The sequence below is a fragment of the Felis catus genome, chromosome A1 (assembly GCF_018350175.1).
Source record: "Felis catus isolate Fca126 chromosome A1, F.catus_Fca126_mat1.0, whole genome shotgun sequence".
Lineage (NCBI taxonomy): Eukaryota > Metazoa > Chordata > Mammalia > Carnivora > Felidae > Felis > Felis catus.
Genome location: NC_058368.1, coordinates 211,272,135 through 211,289,248, shown reverse-complemented (window position 1 = coordinate 211,289,248; position 17,114 = coordinate 211,272,135). Strand labels below are relative to the sequence as shown.

General features: G+C 44.4%; 1 protein-coding gene across 1 annotated transcript in view; it reads right to left on the bottom strand.

Moving 5' to 3' along the window:
- The window catches only part of AGXT2 (alanine--glyoxylate aminotransferase 2), a 48,111-nt gene extending 35,166 nt beyond the window's left edge, over window positions 1–12,945 (bottom strand). Inside the window, 7 exon segments of the mRNA XM_003981518.3 lie at window positions 343–436; window positions 1,084–1,177; window positions 3,224–3,318; window positions 4,894–5,017; window positions 7,792–7,976; window positions 9,707–9,792; window positions 12,429–12,945. Of these exon segments, the coding sequence (XP_003981567.2) occupies window positions 343–436; window positions 1,084–1,177; window positions 3,224–3,318; window positions 4,894–5,017; window positions 7,792–7,976; window positions 9,707–9,792; window positions 12,429–12,930 (1,180 nt within the window). The 5' untranslated portion in view covers window positions 12,931–12,945.
- Window positions 12,946–17,114: the final 4,169 nt, after the last annotated feature.

Here is a 17,114-nt window from a genome sequence, read left to right as displayed (position 1 = left end):
GTTGGGAATTGGTAAACAATCCCACCAACCTTGTTCTCTTTTCAAGCTGATAGCAGAGCTATTGCTAACAGAGCTGACGGAACTCCTTTAATGAAGCATCAAGTAGGAGTTTGTTTAGCTTGGCTCTGATGGCCAGAGATGCTCCCCTCACAGCCAGAGAGCACAGCGGTAGTAGGCATGATGCATGTTGACGCTACGAGGCCTTGCTTTCCAGTTTTGTTTCCTTTGGCTCTTCCCTTTTCCATTGGTTCAAATCTGTTCACTGAGTAACGGTTGGGCCTTTCTCGGTTTCGTTACCCACCCTCCCGGCCACCCCGCACCCCGCTCCCTGCCCAGTTGAACCTGGTGCACAGCTGCATTTTCTAATTGTTTGCACTGGAGAATCTCGACAGCGGCTTCCTCCCCAGGGGCCCCGGAAAACATCTGGGCACATTGTCTGCAAATGACAAAAGAAGGCATTTGGCAAAACTGTGAGGACAAGACACATATGATACCAGTCAGGATAGGAGGGCTTCTTAATTTGATATTGAGATTCCTCCCATACTCCTCTCCCACTTAGGACAAAGACCTAATACTTTGGTTTGAAAAGATAATTTTTTCTTAGAAACCAGTTATGTGGGCACTTTACAAAGGAAACTGACTTCAGTGCCAGCCTGGAAACAACTTGCTCAAGAGTTATATGGGTAAGGGCATCTGAAAGAATAGGAATAATTAGGTATCTGATTTGATGTTCAGGTGGGTACAGCAAGTGAGAACAAAAGGTGAGTACAAGGATGGCTCTGTAGAAATCTTATGCATTCGAGGCTCTGAGAACTAATCTCAATGCATTCATTTGCGGTTTACCTGATTTTATTTTCAAGCAAAACGAGTTGCAAAAATCCCTATAATTAATTGCTCAGAGTCTGAAGGCCTTTCTACTAAAGGTTTCCTCCAAGGGGGCTTTGGTCCAAGTAAGTAAAATTTGGCCCCTGATGAATGATATTCTTCATATGCGTTTCTGATCCAGATACTGGGAAAATCTGATCGGTCATACCACGTGCAGAGCAGACTTTAGAGAAACCAGACCAAAATCTCAAAACTCACTGATTGGCAGCCCAGCCCACTGGGGAGCTCCATCCTGAAGCACCCTACGTTTGTCAAGCCAAGTGTGTATGGGCTGCACCCATGGTAGGCACCTCTGCAGAGAAGAAACAGTGAGAAGATGGGGTCAGGTTCAGTTTTCTTTGATTGCTGGCCTGTGGACTATTGTGTAGGACAAAAGAGAAGATCCGTGAAGCCTATGGAGACAACATAGAACACCATTAATGTGTAACTCCAATGATTTCTAAGAAACCTTCTGAGCCTATGCCAGGAGAATTTACTTATTTGTCTTTTTTTTTTTTTTTTCAATGTTTATTTATTTTTGGGACAGAGAGAGACAGAGCATGAACGGGGGAGGGGCAGAGAGAGAGGGAGACACAGAATCGGAAACAGGCTCCAGGCTCCGAGCCATCAGCCCAGAGCCTGACGCGGGGCTCGAACTCCCGGACCGCGAGATCGTGACCTGGCTGAAGTCGGACGCTTAACCGACTGCGCCACCCAGGCGCCCCGACTTATTTGTCTTTTCTGATGGTGTCATAGACATGAAATTGTGAAAGGAAGATCTGGCGAGTATCTGGGCAAGAACTCTGACCTTGGCACCTGCCCTACTTAGTCACTCTTAAGCAAAGAGACTCATCTTTTAGCAACACGTCCGGAATTATATTCACTGAGTATTATTCTTTTAAGCAGTCACCTTGAGAAACCAAATATTTGTTCTGTGATGTCGCTGTTGTGCAAATGCCTCATGAGCCACTTTATCTGGTGTATAAAAAAACAACAATGCAGGTTTTGTTTCTTTTTGAACCTGAAACTACCACAGTTAGTATAAATCATTCTGATCACCCATCTTGGCTTCAAATGGGTTTTGATAATTCTCAAATCAAAATCACCCTTAAATGAGGATTTAGGATTATTAAGGCTATTCAAAAGGATGGTCATCTATCTTGAAAGAGGAGACACAACTGTGTGTTGAACCCTAGCAACACATGTCCACTTTGAATAGATCAATACTTATCTGGACATGTATATTCTGGGAGGTTTATTTGGGTAAAACATCAGTCACATTTTTTATTGCCATATTTCTTTGACAGTAAATGTTTCCTTATGCCTATAGTTACTGTGGGGCATATTATATGGAATGTGCAGTATTGGATGTGCTGTGGTCATCAGATCTTCTTTGGAAATGAGACAGAATCTATGGCCAGACAGGTAAAAGAATGGGACTATCTCTTCATTCCATGTACTTTTACTATAAGTCACCCTCTGACATAAACCTTATTAAAAGATAATGCTTGAAAGTGCTATACAGGGGCACCTGGGTGGCTCAGGTAGTTAAGCATCAGACTTTGGCTCAGTACGTGATCTTATGGTTCGTGAGTTTGAGCCCCACATCAGTTGTCCGCTGTCAGTACAAAGCCCACTTCAGATCCTCTGTCTCCCTCTCTGCCGCTCCCCATCTCATGCTCTCTCTCTGTCTCAAAAATAAATAAACATTAAAAAAGGTGCTATATAAAATTACCCAAAGGAAGAAACTGCAAACAAAATGCTAAGTTTTCTATTGTTTTTAATACTAATATAGCTATCAAGGGTTTATAATTAATCTGTTACGTTGTCAATTTTCAAAAGTCACCCAGAGAAGTAGAAATATACAGGTTCAATATGTATCCTCTGAACTTAGGGAGGAGAAAAGGTGAAAATTTGGTGCCACTGGCACTAAGAAGTAAGTAGAGGGCTCCTGATCGTAAGCAGAGATGAAAATGTGTCCACTGTCATATGGTAGAGCCGTGAGCATCTATGCATATAGACCAGTTATTCACCACTTGGCATATATCGTGGTCAATACCACACCTTCAGAGTCAAAAAACTGTCAAATGACCATCTATTTAATTTTATCAGATGATCTATGACATAAGTAGTACTCCAAGCTGTTTTTTACCCCAGTCAGGGATCCCTACCTTGAATGAGGCCAGTTTAGATGGGGTTATCCAGTCATAAAATTCATTTCACTGATACTGCTCTAAAATCAGAATGATACTCCCGGGAAAGCGCCCCTCCGCCTTCCCCATGCTATATTTTAAAGACGCACATTTAGAATTGGGGTAAGTCAATGTTATCAAAGTTGAATATTCCAAGGTGTGATTACCTGAAAGCAATAAGGTCTGTGCGATTTGTGTGTGCTCTGGCCATCAGCATGGCTAGGTCATTGGCTTCGGAGCCACTGTTCACAAAGAAAATGACCTGGAGGGAAACAGAAGACACAAGTTCTCATACATTAATTTATGTCCTTCTTTCCCAATTAATTCAAAATTGCTAAGACTGTGTCCCAGCCTCTTATTAGGAAGGAGGGTTCCTTTCAGAAAAGCAGCTCTATCACTCAAGTACTATATTAATTCTACAGCTTTTCAGTGAGCAGCTGCTAAGTGCTAGAGATACAAAATTGGCTAAGGATTGTCCCAGTTGTGAAACTTCTCGACTTTCACTGGCTTTATTCAATGCTCTACAAAATGCCAAGATGGGGAGACCCGCTGAAGGGTATGTAGTGGTTAGTGGATGAGTGGATCTGAGGACCGGGTTGCTTAGCTCCTGAACCACAACCACCCGACAGGGTTCTGAAGGCTTGGACAAGGCAGGCTCCCTGGTCCTGTAGCCTCAGAGGATGTCCCTGCTTGTCTGTTTGGTGTGTGTTAATGTTGAGAAAACAAGCGAACACACAAAACACGCAGCTCCTCTTGGCTAAGAGAAAGGGGAGAACTGAAGGGAACTGGGTCCTCCGGGCTCGGGGCCTGGGAAGCATGAGCTTGTGTCCTTGGTGATGTCCCTGCTTCTGCGCCTCTGTGAGCATGACTGGGCTAGACTTAGGTTGCCTCTAGCCCAGCTTTCTTCATCTCTTGCAGAGGGTGAAGTAGATAGAGAAGCTATAGTAAGAAAAGCCAATACCAGGTACTGGACACTATACATATATTATATATAGTACTATATTTACATGTTATACATCTATATTATATATATCTACAGGTACTATGTATATTCTTATATACATACTAACTTATTGAATCCTGAAGTGCAAATCTTGGCCGACGTTTTAACATCTCAATTCAGTTAAAAACCAGTCATTTCTGATGCAGAAAAACATCTCGTTTAGCAAAAAAATGTCTAAGTGCATCTTAGAGCAAATGAACTGAACAAGATATTAATTTTATCAAAAAATGGCTCCACTTTGGGGGCGCCTGCGTGGCTCAGTTGGTTAAGTGTCTTACTCTTGATTTCGGCTCAGGTCACGATCTCGTGGTTCGTGAGATCTAGCCCCACGTCGGGCTCTGCGCTGATAGCCCAGAGCCTGCTAAGGATTCTCTCTCTCCCTCTCTCTCTGTCCCTCCCTTCCTAGTGCTCTCTTTGTCTCTCTCAAAAATCAATAAATAAACATAAAAAAATTGGCTCCACTCTATAACAGGAGACATACAAATGAATTCGTAGAGGAGCCCTGGAGCAAAGAGATGAAAAACTCTTGAGGAACATAGAGCAGAGTGTCCATAAAGGAGCGCTGGGGCTTCTGCTAAGTGATTTTGCAGAGATGTGGCAGTGAGGAGAACTTCGAGAAGAGGCAGAGGCTTGGAGGTGACGAGTGAACACTGGCTGGCTTCACCAGCAATTCATAATTCCCGCTTTCTCCTCGATTGCTCTCAGAAATGGCTATTAGCTCACTATTTCAGATGTTCGATTCGTGGACCAAATTCCCTGTTCATATTCCTGCTTCCTCGGGAAGCTCTCATGGGGTCATGAGACCCCTGTTCCTTTAAGCTGGGATCATCATACCTTTAGAGGCTCTGGAAGAAGTGCCAAAAGCTTCTCTGCGAACTCATGGGCTGGAGAGTGGAAAAAGAGGGCGCTTGTGTGCCACAGGCGTCCAAGCTGCTTTTGTGCCACTGCGTTCACCTTCCTGGATAAACACAAGAGCTGAGTTCCCCGCGCAACCAGTGGGCACGTTCCTCCAAAACACACACACACACACACACACACACACACACACACACACACACCAGCCATTGACCCTGAATCTATGGCTAGTTCTCAAATAGTTTCAAGAGGCTGGTTTCATCCACATGTGAGGAAGAACTGTAACCAGTAGAGCTGTCTGGCAATGGGATGGGTGCCTTGAAAGGTAATGGGGTCTTCGCCAAGGGAAGTGTTCAAAAGGAGACCAAATGATTATCCCTTACAGATTTTAGAAAAGAAAGTCCTATTTTAGGAGGGAGTTTGGGACATAGATTCTCTTCTGATTAGGATTTCTTATTAAATACCCTTTGAACAGTTTCCAAACTAAAGAGGACTATATCTAAGCCCAGGTGTCTTTTCATTTTATTCTTCTAAAAGTTACAGATACATCAAACACATGTGTACAAGAGCAGGCCTTCTTCCTTCAGAGGAGATTCCAATATCTGCTTCCTAATAGTGGTCACTTTGGATGAACGCTTTGTAACTATGAAACCATATCCTGTGAAGGATCAGAAGGTTGGCGTTGAGGGATAGTAAGAACTTAGGGTACATAGAGAGGTAGGACCTGACTAGGAATGCCTTGAAAACATAAGCCAGGATGTTTAAACTTGATCCAAAGGGCATCAATGGCTAAAGGTACACACCAGTTCTGTTTGTTACTAATAATTTTCTCTCAAAAAAGAATCAGTGAAGTGGTTAAATAAATAATGATTAAGTGATTTTGAGAAGTACCAGTTCAAACAGATTTCTTTACTGCAGGACTTGCCAGTGCTTTTATTAGACAAATACATACTATTTCTCCCCAGGAGGGAGATGGAGTTTACAGGGTTTTTAAAATTTATTTTTTCATGGGGCCCTTTACCAACTAACTTCTCCTGTGGTCTGGGTTTTATGACTCATTTTAGAAAATTGCAGACAATCAATGAACTCTTACAGTTAACAGATAATTGACGAAAGCGTTTTTTTTTGCAAAGTAAATATGTGAGTCCCATGAGGGTAGATTGAAAAGGGTAAGACTGGTAATGGTGAATCCAGTCATAAGGACAAGGTAGCCTTCCAGGTGTGCCAGAAAGAGAGGTTCTAGAGACTGGGCTTGGTGGGAACCAGTAGGGGCCAGTAGGAGAGGCATTTCAGTGGAGGGAAAGCTAGATCTCAGTATCAGGTTGCCTCTGGGCAGGGAAGAGTCAAAGATGACTTCACCATTCTTGCCTGTAACATTGGGGAAACTCATGGATTAGTTGAGACATGCAGCCAGTGGCCGCCCAGCTCCTTCACATGGTAGGAGGCTCACTTGTGCACTTTGAATACATGAATATGGAAATAGAAATATTATAGTAGAGGGTTTGATGGATTTGGCGCTAATGTTGGATTTTAGCTGATGGTGGAATATCATGGGGTGTGTGTGTGGGGGGGTGTCCTGGAGGCTGCAGGAAATGTGGGGCGCCTTAATGCCCACTCTGGGCTTATTAGAGTTATTATAGTAGCTTGGCGAGGGAGCAAGAGGAAAGAGAGAGTTGGGGGAGGCTGCTGAAAATGTCACAAAATGATCAGGATGGGGAAAAGGGGTGGAGCTGAGACTATGGGCAGAGTATTAATGCACGAAGAGGGTATAGAGAGAAGAGCAGAGGGTGAAGGGAAGAAGCTGGGGCCCCTTGAGTCAGGGGGTCAGAGGGAGATCAGGAGAAGCACAGAGGTCATGAAAGCAGTGAGTGGTGGACTAACGGGGACGATGCCAACATTATTCATGAGAACGTGTAAAACGTTTCACTACTTTGTTTATCTTTTCCTTCCTTCATGTGTGTTTATTGTATGTTTTAGACTGCACCAGAATTTTATTTTACATGCTCCTTAGAACCTCGCATGGGACCAGTGACTCCCGGAGACAGAAATAGGAAGGCTGTGGGAGGAATTGGTGAGGCCAGACCCTGGGATTACAACTCACTCCTACCACCCGACAGCGGCTCCAGAAGACCCTTTGCTCCTACTTTTGACAGAAGGACCCAAATTTATTCAATTCATTTTGGCTTGCTGCTTTATTTTGGTCCCGCTTCACGTGAGTTTAGTTGGTCAGATTATGAAAGACAAGAGAAAAATAGGCATTAAAATGAGATAATGGCATCAAAACCAAGAGGACCACAGAAGACCCTGCCGAGAACATTTGTGTGGGTGCACTGATGACCAAAGATCCAGAGAATCTTAGGATTGATGCATCCATATGTTTCTAATGTAAATTTCCAGCTCTGATTCCATCTTTCTCTTACCATCTTTTCTTGCCTCATCTATCAGTCAGGGGTGATGGAGAGCCTTAGGCTAGAAGTGATTTCTCATTTCATCACCCCACACCCCACACACCTGCCCCATGGCTCTCTGAGAACTGCCTCCCTTCCTTTCTTTCTGCCTATTCCTCAGTGTGTTGCCTTTCTTTGGGAAGCTGTTTCTAGCGAGGGCAAACACACACATACACAGCAATGCTCCCATCACGTGGTACACGCCATGCTGCCTGGGAATGAATAACCTTTGCCTTGTCAAGAAAACAGAAAGTGCGGTGCGAAGATTTTTTTGTTACCCAGGAAATAGCAGGGAGCGTGTCAGCCAGAAACTGGGATATGCCTAAGGAGAGAGAATTTTTAACCAGAGTTCTGGATCATGAACATGAGCATTAGCCTGTACTCCATATATTCTTCTGGAGTAAAAAGACTGGAATTTGAGGACACTCACGGGTGGCAGTGACCAACACTGACGGTGACAATCCCAGAAAAGCAATCCAGGTATCTGTTTCCCTCATGGTCAAATAGCCATTGCATATGACCCTGGTGGAGCAGCAAAGGCTTCGGAAAATATGCAGTCGGGACAGGAGGAAGATGCAGCCTGTGGACCTCCAGGACGCGGTCATAGGCGAGGGACTGCGAAAAGGCAAGATTTCAGTGTTTAAGATCTCCCTTTTCCTTAAGAGCTCCACATTTCTTACAAGATCAACAGCAGGTCACATGCCGTGTGCCTTGCCTCTCTACTGACCGAGCATTAGGCTGCTGTGATGTGCCCACAAGTGGCTGTATTTGCCCCATGTTCCCTCTTTGCCCCAGGTCCTTTCTCTCAAGTACAGGACATTATTAATGTGTCCCTTTGATCCCTTTCTAGATCATACATGGAAGAAGGAGGCTGAAATATTCTACCTCTAAATGGAAAGTCTTGTCTTTGAATTCCTTTTAGCTGTAGAATAAAATAAAAAGACTTTGGAAGTAAATGTCTGCAGTAATGTCTTGACTCTCTTTCTTTTTTTCCCTGCAGTTTTTTTTGAGAATAAACAAAGGAGGCGCTGGTGGTGTTCATGTCTTTAATTATCAAAACTTTCTCCTATACCGCTCTTCTTTGTGGGCCCGTCCCGACTGCTGAATCTACAATTTCTAATCTGTGAGTGTCATGTAGAATAAAGGGTATGGAAAAGAAGGGAGGGAGGAAGGGAGGGTGGATAGACAGTGGGAGAGAGAGCATGAGAGCGCCTGATATTTCTTAGTCTGAGAGCAAAATTATAACTTCCTAGTTTGGAGGGAAGGACTCGTGAAGGTCAGATCGCGTAGTGCCATATGAGGTAATCAAAATCAGAACAACATTTTATTTATTTATTTTTACAGTTTATTTATTTATTCTGAGAGAGAGACAGAGAGAGTGAGTGGGGGAGGATGAGAGATGTGCTCTGTTGGTGCAGAGCCTGATGTGGAGATCCAACTCATGAAACTGTGAGATCATGACCTGAGCCGAAATCAAGAGTTGGAGGCTTAAATGACTGAGCCACCCAGATGCTCCCAGAGCAATATTTTATTTTGCTTTTTAAAAATGTTTTTACAGAGAGGGAGGGAGGCAAACCATAAGAGACTCTTAAGGACTGAGAACAAACTAAGGATAGATGGGGGGGGAGGGTAGGGGAGAGGAGAAAGTGGGTGATGGGCATTGAGGAGGGCACCCGTTGGGATGAGCACTGGGTGTTGTATGGAAACCAATTTGACAATAAATTATATTTAAAAATGTTTTTAAATGTTTTTATTTATTTGTGTGTCTGTGTGTGTGTCTGTGTGTGTGTGTGTGAGAGAGAGACAGATAGAGCAAGAGAGAGAGAGAGAGAGAGAGAGAATGGGGAGGGGCAGAGAGGGGTTTGTGGACAGAGAATCTGGAGCTGGCTCCGCACTGGCAGCAGAGAGCATGATGCGGGGCTCGAACTCACAAACTGTGAGGTCGTGACCTGAGCTGAGATCACGAGTCAAGCACTTAACCGACTGAGCCCCACATGTGCCCCTAGAACATTTTAAAAAGCAAATCTGTGGCACCACAAATGTGATATATGTATTTGTGTGTGTGTGTCTACATCTGTGTCCTTGTGATACAGATGGATCGTCTCTTTCTCATACTCTAGGTCGCTCAGTCTCTGCTCTGTGTCTCTCTCTCACACACACCCATTCATGCAGCAGCACAGAGCAGAGTAAGAGGGTTCGGATGCTCCTAGTGACTTGTAGGTAGAATATCTAGGATGCCCTGGCTAAGGGGCAGGCAGGACCTTGGTGGGTTTTTCTCGAGGAAACAATTTTGCCCTTTCAAGAAGAACCACCCTCTTGGGTTTCCCTAAAATTTTGACTCTTACCTGGTATTTTTCAGGTGTGAAGTCACATGGAGGCATTCTGGGTTTTGTGTGGAGACCAAGCTTGGTCACAGACGTCCAGAAAGCACCTATTAAGGGTAAAGTGAACTTAGGGCCCACAGTTGAACAGCAAACTAGCCTGCTTGTAAAAATCACCTATACTAAGTAATCTGAATCAAGACCCTTAGGCAATTTCGTTTATTTCTTAGTTAAAAAAAAAAAATACTTCAGGGGCGCCTGGGTGGCTCAGTCGGCTAAGCGGCCGACTTCAGCTCAGGTCATGATCTCGCGGTCCGTGAGTTCGAGCCCTGCGTCGGGCTCTGTGCTGACAGCTCAGAGCCTGGAGCCTGTTTCAGATTCTGTGTCTCCCTCTCTCTGACCCTGCCCTGTTCATACTCTGTCTCTCCCTGTCTCAAAAATAAATAAAAACGTTAAAAAAATAAATAAATAAAATAAATTAAAAAATACTTCGAATAGACATTTAGTTAGGACTTAAAAACTAAGGTATCTCAATAACACATTTTCTGGAGGAAAAAAGGAGAATTTCTTTCAACTATAGTAAAAAAAGAAATCATGGGGGATATTGGAAGAAGCCATCGTTTTTCCCACTGAGGTCCCTCACAATCTCCCCCCACACCCTGCCAGGTGGACTAATCTCTCTCTTCAGTTGGTCAGACTGCTGCCACTGTGGTGCATGGATCGAATATATCGTCCGTGTCAATAGAGGTGCTTTCTAAGCTTTGAGCTGCTTGGTGCCTGAATCCTGGTGCCAATTTCAGTTCCTGACACCAGGTTGGCTCTCCGTAAACAGTGAACGAATGGCTGTTGACTAGTCTTGTAGAGAATCAGGAGAGTCAGGCGCCAGGCAGTGTCCCGTAATAACAAATGCGTGCATAGCGATGTGCAAGACAAAACACAACACAAAGACTTTCCTCCCGAACACAACACAAAGACCATGAGGACCCAAGACCAGACCGTGGCAAAGCAAAGATGAGGTCAGTCAGAGGAATCACTTAATATTTGGGGCTGGAAGGGGCCTCAGGTTTTTGTCATCAAAATGCTTATGTTCTAGACGAGGAAGGCAGACCCAAGTGGTAAATTAATTTGCTTAAGTTTGCCAAGCTAGCTAGCTGCAGAACAAGAGTGAAACTCCAAATTTCAGGCTCCCAGCCTACTTCTCATTCATTGGCCACTTTCGCCCTTCCTTTCCAGCACAGATCTTGACCTGTGTATAGCAGTGGGATGGGACAATAGAGTTAAAGAATATCACAGTGGGAAGAGACGTCTAGAAACCTTGTGGAAAAGAATACAGCTAATTTTGAAGACTTAAGGTCAGTGTCAAGATAATATTACATGTGGAGAGAGCTGAGAAAATGATGTCTCTTACTCAGCATAAAGGTCTGAATCGGTAGATGAAATGTTGGTATTTTGTGTGGCTGTGAAGTCACAGTCCCGAGAAACACAATGAACAATTGTGTTTTAAATGAAGCTGGAAAGGAAAAGCTCTGAATGTGTTTTCTTTCAAAGAGATCCCATTCACTTTTCTGCTTTAAATAATCACTAATGTCATTAATTTGCTCTTACTTTAAAAACAAATGGCTTTCGGCTAGCCAGCAAAGAAATGAGAAAAAAATAACACCTTAAGTTTTCTGGGAATTTCACCTTTTGAAAAGCTTTTCATTGTGTCTCTCTACATTAATTACTCTTCCGAAACGGCAACGAAATAGACCGAGTGTTTCTACGAATTCAAATTCCCTTCACTCCTTCAGTCCCATATTTTCCTGCCTGCACAATTGAAGCAGCCCATTGAGAAGGCTGGAAGCTCTCTTGACTCCAAACCTATAGCAACTCTGATAGTAGGCTGGCAGTGGGGACAGAGTTGGGAAGAAGGACTGCATAAAGAAGAGCCTAGATTTTAAACAGTCAAGGCAGGTCGATTCAGTCATTGGTTCACCTAACTGAATGGAATGTGACGGTGGAGTGAGAGCTCCAAATGAAATACATAAACTCATGTTGGAAGCAAGGAAGGAAGGGAGGAAGGAAGGGAGGGAGGGAGGGAAGAGGAAGGAAGGAATATTTGAAAATACACAATGGACATAGTTCATAGAACATTAAGGTGATTTATTAAAGTGCTAACTATGCCTTATTCCTGCCTAGTGTATTAGGTAACCTTTATGTATTTATTTTTTAAGTTTATTTATTTTGAGAGAGAGACAGAGAGAGACAGAGAGAGCAAGAGCATGTGCAGGCAAGGGAGAGAGAAAGAGAGGGAGAGAGAGAATCCCCGCAGGCTAGGCACTGTAGGTGGGTGCTTGAGGCGATGATACTACCTCCTGGGGCATGGTGGACATTCATGAGGAGGCTTTGTGTCTTTTGAAGTCATCATCCTTGAGTATCTGCTTATTGCAGTTAATGCTTAATTTTGAATTGCTTTCATTTCTTCTTTATATTACAGCTAAAATACCTCATTGTTTTCATTCTGAAATTGTGCATAGTTGGGTTTTGTTATCCATGGGTTTCATTTCAGGGCAAGAGCAGGCCCTGAAAAATACTGGGCACGGACAGGGGGCATGGGGCTGCTCGGGGAAGGATCGCTCTGTCAGATGGCCTGAATCCAAGCCCCCTTGCCGGCCTAATCCCAGAATCCCAGGCCACAGACTCTGAGCCCAGCCCAGCCCCTCTCGCCAACCCTCGGCTCACCCCCGTGCCCCTGGTTTCCACTCACGGCTCAAGGAAGGGCACATCTTGGGGATCCTGGAAGAGGAGGTCTGCAGGTGCAAAGCTCTCAGCAAGTGTCTCCCGGCGGGAGTCCTCCCTCCCAGCCAGGGAGCCAGTACCTGTGGAAGCAGGTCGGGGGAAGGGCTCGAACTGCTCACTGGCCAGATGGACTTTGAGTTTAGGACAGAAGGGGAGGAGCTCGAGGGGGGTTCTGGAGCGGTTGCTGCCTTCACTTGGGCCAAGCCCCAGAGCTTCCAGGGCAGACACCGGTGCCTTAGGGCAGAGAAAAGAAAACGAAGTGGGAGACAGGAGAAAGAAGGAGGGCAGACAAAGTATAGGTCTTCTGGACTAGTTTTGTTAGTTTTGTGTTCCAGCAGGTTCTCATCAGGACGCACGTCTCTCTGTGAGGGTGGTGGTGGCTGTGGGGAAGGCTCAAGGTATCGTTGAAGGGGATAGAGATTGAGAAATAAGGGGTGTGAATAAGAGAGAGAGAGAAGGAGGATGTGCATGGAGTGGGTAAAGAAATGGGTGTTGGTATTGGGGTTCTCCTGGAAGAGAAGGAGGACAAAAGTGAAGGGAGTTGGCACTCTCCAGGGAAGGAGAAGGGAACCCAATAGTGAGGAAGGGCCTGGACAACTGTGCATCTGAATAGGGCAAGAAGGGGAGAGCTGAGGAGTTAGGGTGTTTTAATTTTATTATATTTCAATTTCTGAAATTCCCACTTGGCACTCCTGCTGACCCCGCCCTGAATCTCCATGGGCAACTATTTCATGGGGTTAATATATGTCTTTCTGTTGCTTTGTACTCTTGGGAAATGTCTATAATGTTTGCAGCAGAGGCCCTTTTAGTTTATCTAAATGTATGCTTTCTTTTTCGCTCACAGCTATTTTTTTTAAGACCCATCCGGGCTGCTATAAGTATCTCTTTCCCAGGTTTTCCACCGCTGTGGCCCAGGAGCCCGTGTGCCTGGGCGTGGCAGTGACAAGTGGGGACAGCAACGAGGGCAGGTGGAGCTTGGTGGGGAAAAGGTGTTGGTTCACAAACTAGCCCCTGTATGCGGAGGGCGCGGACAGACTGATGGAAGAGGCAGGCCGCTCCAGATTTCTAGGTGGCATGTTTGATGCGAGGGGGGTCACTTAAGAGGCTTGTCCTGGGTGGCAGCCACGAGACCGGTAGGTCTCTACCTCTACCCGCTGGAGTCTTGGAAGTTTTACATAGGGGCCTTAACTAGATTCACTGGATTCTTTCTTAGAATCTCCATCTCTCAGGTGTCCCACCCAGATGCTCTCAACAGCACTCTCTCGAGGCAGCTGAAACCTTGGCTGTGTTCTTTTCTTCCTCCCTTAGGTGAGGTAGGAAGCAGAAAGACGGCTGGAGTTGGAGAGATGCCCTTCTCGCAGCTGATGCAGGGCTCTGTCCAAGCCGTTTCCCCCAGAGACTAGATCCTGGGGAAAGTGAAGTCTCTGGACATATTTCACAATGGTTACTCTTCTGCTTCCCCAGCCAGCGCGATGAAGGGACCTTCACTAAGACAGCCTGGCGATATTCCTACTGTAGGTACGGCTCATAGCACTTTGGGGTCGTCCTCTGACTCTGGCAACCAGCGAGCTTCTCACTCCCATGCTGGTCCACCCTCAGCCCCCAGCAATTTGTTAAAGTTACTGCGTAAGGTGTTTCTACCGGTAATGGCTTCAGTGGCTGCTGCTCCAGGTAAAGAAGGTCTAGGCTGTGACTTTCAGGGTTTGCCTGTATCCCTAGATTTCACAGTGACAGGTCACTCAGCAACTTCCCTTCCCCGATGGGCTCCAGAAAAGCCATTGGCTTTCAGTTTGTCCAGCTTCCTGTTGTCAGGGTGGTGGTGACACTTCCAAGCTCTTTACATGTTGAAGTGGAAACTGGAAGTCTCTGTATACTTTGCTTAGTGAGTCCCTATTGACAGACAGTTGTGTTTTCTGCATCATCCTGGGGTGTAGAATCTTGTGCTCTAAACTGTTTTGTTTCTTTCCCTTGGGATGAATCCTTGAAGAGAGGTTTCTAGGTCAGAATGTATGTACGTTATGCTAAGCAAAACAAGTCAGTCAGAGAAGGATAAATACCATAGGATTTCACTCATATGTGGAATTTAAGAAACAGAACAGATGAACATAGGGGAAGGGAAGGAAAGGAAGGGAAGGAAAAATAAGATAAAAACAGAGAGGGAGGCAAAGCACAAGCGATTCTTAAATACAGAGAAGAGACTGAGGGTTGCTGGAGGGAAGGTGGGTGGGGGGTTAGGCTACATGGGTGATGGGCACAAGGAGGGCACTTGTGGGGATGAGCACTGGGTGTTATGTGTAAGTGACAAAACACTAAATTCTACTCCTGAAACCATTATTACACTACATGTTGACTAACCTGGATTTAAACAAAATTAAAAAAGGAAAAAAAATAATGTACGTCCATTTTAAATGCACTCCAGTTAGATGTCATCAACTAACATTGCACAAGAATGTTTTCCAAGATGTTGGGTCTTTGGATCACTTTAGACTTACAGTGATGTCCACCGAATCTGAAAGCTGGGGGGAGGGACAAGTTTAGACTCCCTCAGATCTTCACCGTCTGTCCGGGTGTCCCTTGAAATAGCAATTCAAGATCTTACCCGAGGTTCACAGGCAAAATTAGTATTCAACAGATGTTGCCTCTGACTTATCAGGGACTTTAAGAGACCTGTGCCCTGAGTCTGTTTCTTCTCTTCCCTTCACGCAAATTAGTATAATTTTCTCCATCATAAATGAGATCAGAAAGGTGAGGGACGACCCCAGTTTACAAGACTGGTCAATAGGAGGAGCCGGACGTCAGTTAAGAGGGTTTTGCCATCACTATTTCTCAGATAATGAATTACCTTGAAGCTTAAGAATATGTATTATCAGCTAGGGAAACATTAGAATCTTGAAAAAAGATAATTGATAATTATGGAAATAATCTGGAAATTATGGGAAAGTAAGGGGGAAAATTATTAACTTGACAAATTCGGTTGTCCAGTTAATAATCGTAGGGGATTGTTTTTTTGTGCACAGGTTCACTAACAATTTATCAGTTAACTGTGAGTGAACTTTGCTCTTTGATCCAATGACATAGCAGGGTCCCTGAGAATGACTGAGGATAAATAACAACTCTTGCAAAGTGATCTTTGAGCCGTGGAGTTGAAGAGGAGGGAAAATTCTGGAAGGATTTCAGATAAATCCAATTTACTAGAAATCTCATATTTCAGGTGTCTCATTTCATGGTGACGGCATGTTCAGAATGCTCGGAATGAAGGAAAAGAGACGGTTGTGTTCGAGGAGAATAGCTGCGTGGAGATGTGCTCACATACTGTGACCCTTAGAGTTTCATGCAACGCTGATTTTCTTGAAAAATGGTACAGAGTCCAAGTCTTTAACTTATTTAGGAGAAAGAACTCTTTGGACCAAGTTCATTTGGAATTATTAGACTTCGTATTTTTTTAAATTCAATCATTTATTTTTTTTAATTAAAAAAATGTGAAATTTATTTGTTTTTGAGAGACAGAGAGAGCCAGAGTACAAGCAAGGGAGGGGCAGAGTGAGAGAGAAGGAGGCACAGAATTCAAAGCGGGCTCCAGGCTCTGAGCTGTAGCACAGAGCCCATCGGGGGGCTTGAACTCACAAACGGTGAGATCATGACTTGAGCTGAAGTCAGACACTCAGCCAATTGAACCACCCAGGCTCCCCTATTTAATTTTTTATTTAATGCTTATTTATTTATTTTGAGAGAGACAGAGAGAGAGAGAGAGAGAGGCAGAGAGAGTGGAAAACAGAATCCCCAGGAGGCTCTGCACTGTCAGCACAGAGCCCAACACAGGGCTCAAACTCAGGAACTGCCAGATCATGACCTGAGCTGAAATCAAGAGTGGGTTACCTAACCGGCTAAGCCACCCACGCCCCCTGAGGCTTAATATTTTTTCGAAGTCAGTCTGGAGAGCTGGACACACTGTGATTACCCCAGCCTGCCCGCCTAGACTGTAACGCCCAAGAGGGCAGAGAGAACACTTACAACGCTTCCTGTATCCAGATATAGTGCCAGGCACAATGCTCATCAAGCGTTGCCCAGTAATGGGTATGGTCAAGTGATTGACAGATAATTGAGGAAGATTCGTATTTACAAGGAGGCTCTTGAGCATCCAAATTAATCTCTTTTTGGTAAAATGTGTATGGAAGACAGTTTTTATTTTCTCATTTTTTTGCATAGGCCACTTAGCGACTGGACTTCTCAGATTGTTCATTCCCTTGAAAGTCACAACTAGAGCAAGAGTCTCTTCCAGCTGCAGCTGGAATTTGGTTCGCTGTGACGGTGGTCGTTCCTGACTGGGAGAAGAGCCACCCCTACTTAAACTTAAGCCCTCAGATACAGTGCATTATCTAACTAAGACCTTTTATTTACCTCCCGTTCTTATAATTATTATTACAAAATTGGCTGATTAAATTGCAAATGGCAAATTGATTCACATTGCAAAATAAAAACGAAGGAAGGGTGCATTGGAAGAGCGAAAGGAACTGTCTTATCCCCTAAAGGAAAAAGTTCTCAAATAACATGGGAAAACAAAATCTACCTATGTGCTGTTCATAGAGATGCCCTTAAAACATAGTGACATAGGTCAAATGAAAGTAAGAAAATTGAAAGAAACCCACCAGAGAAT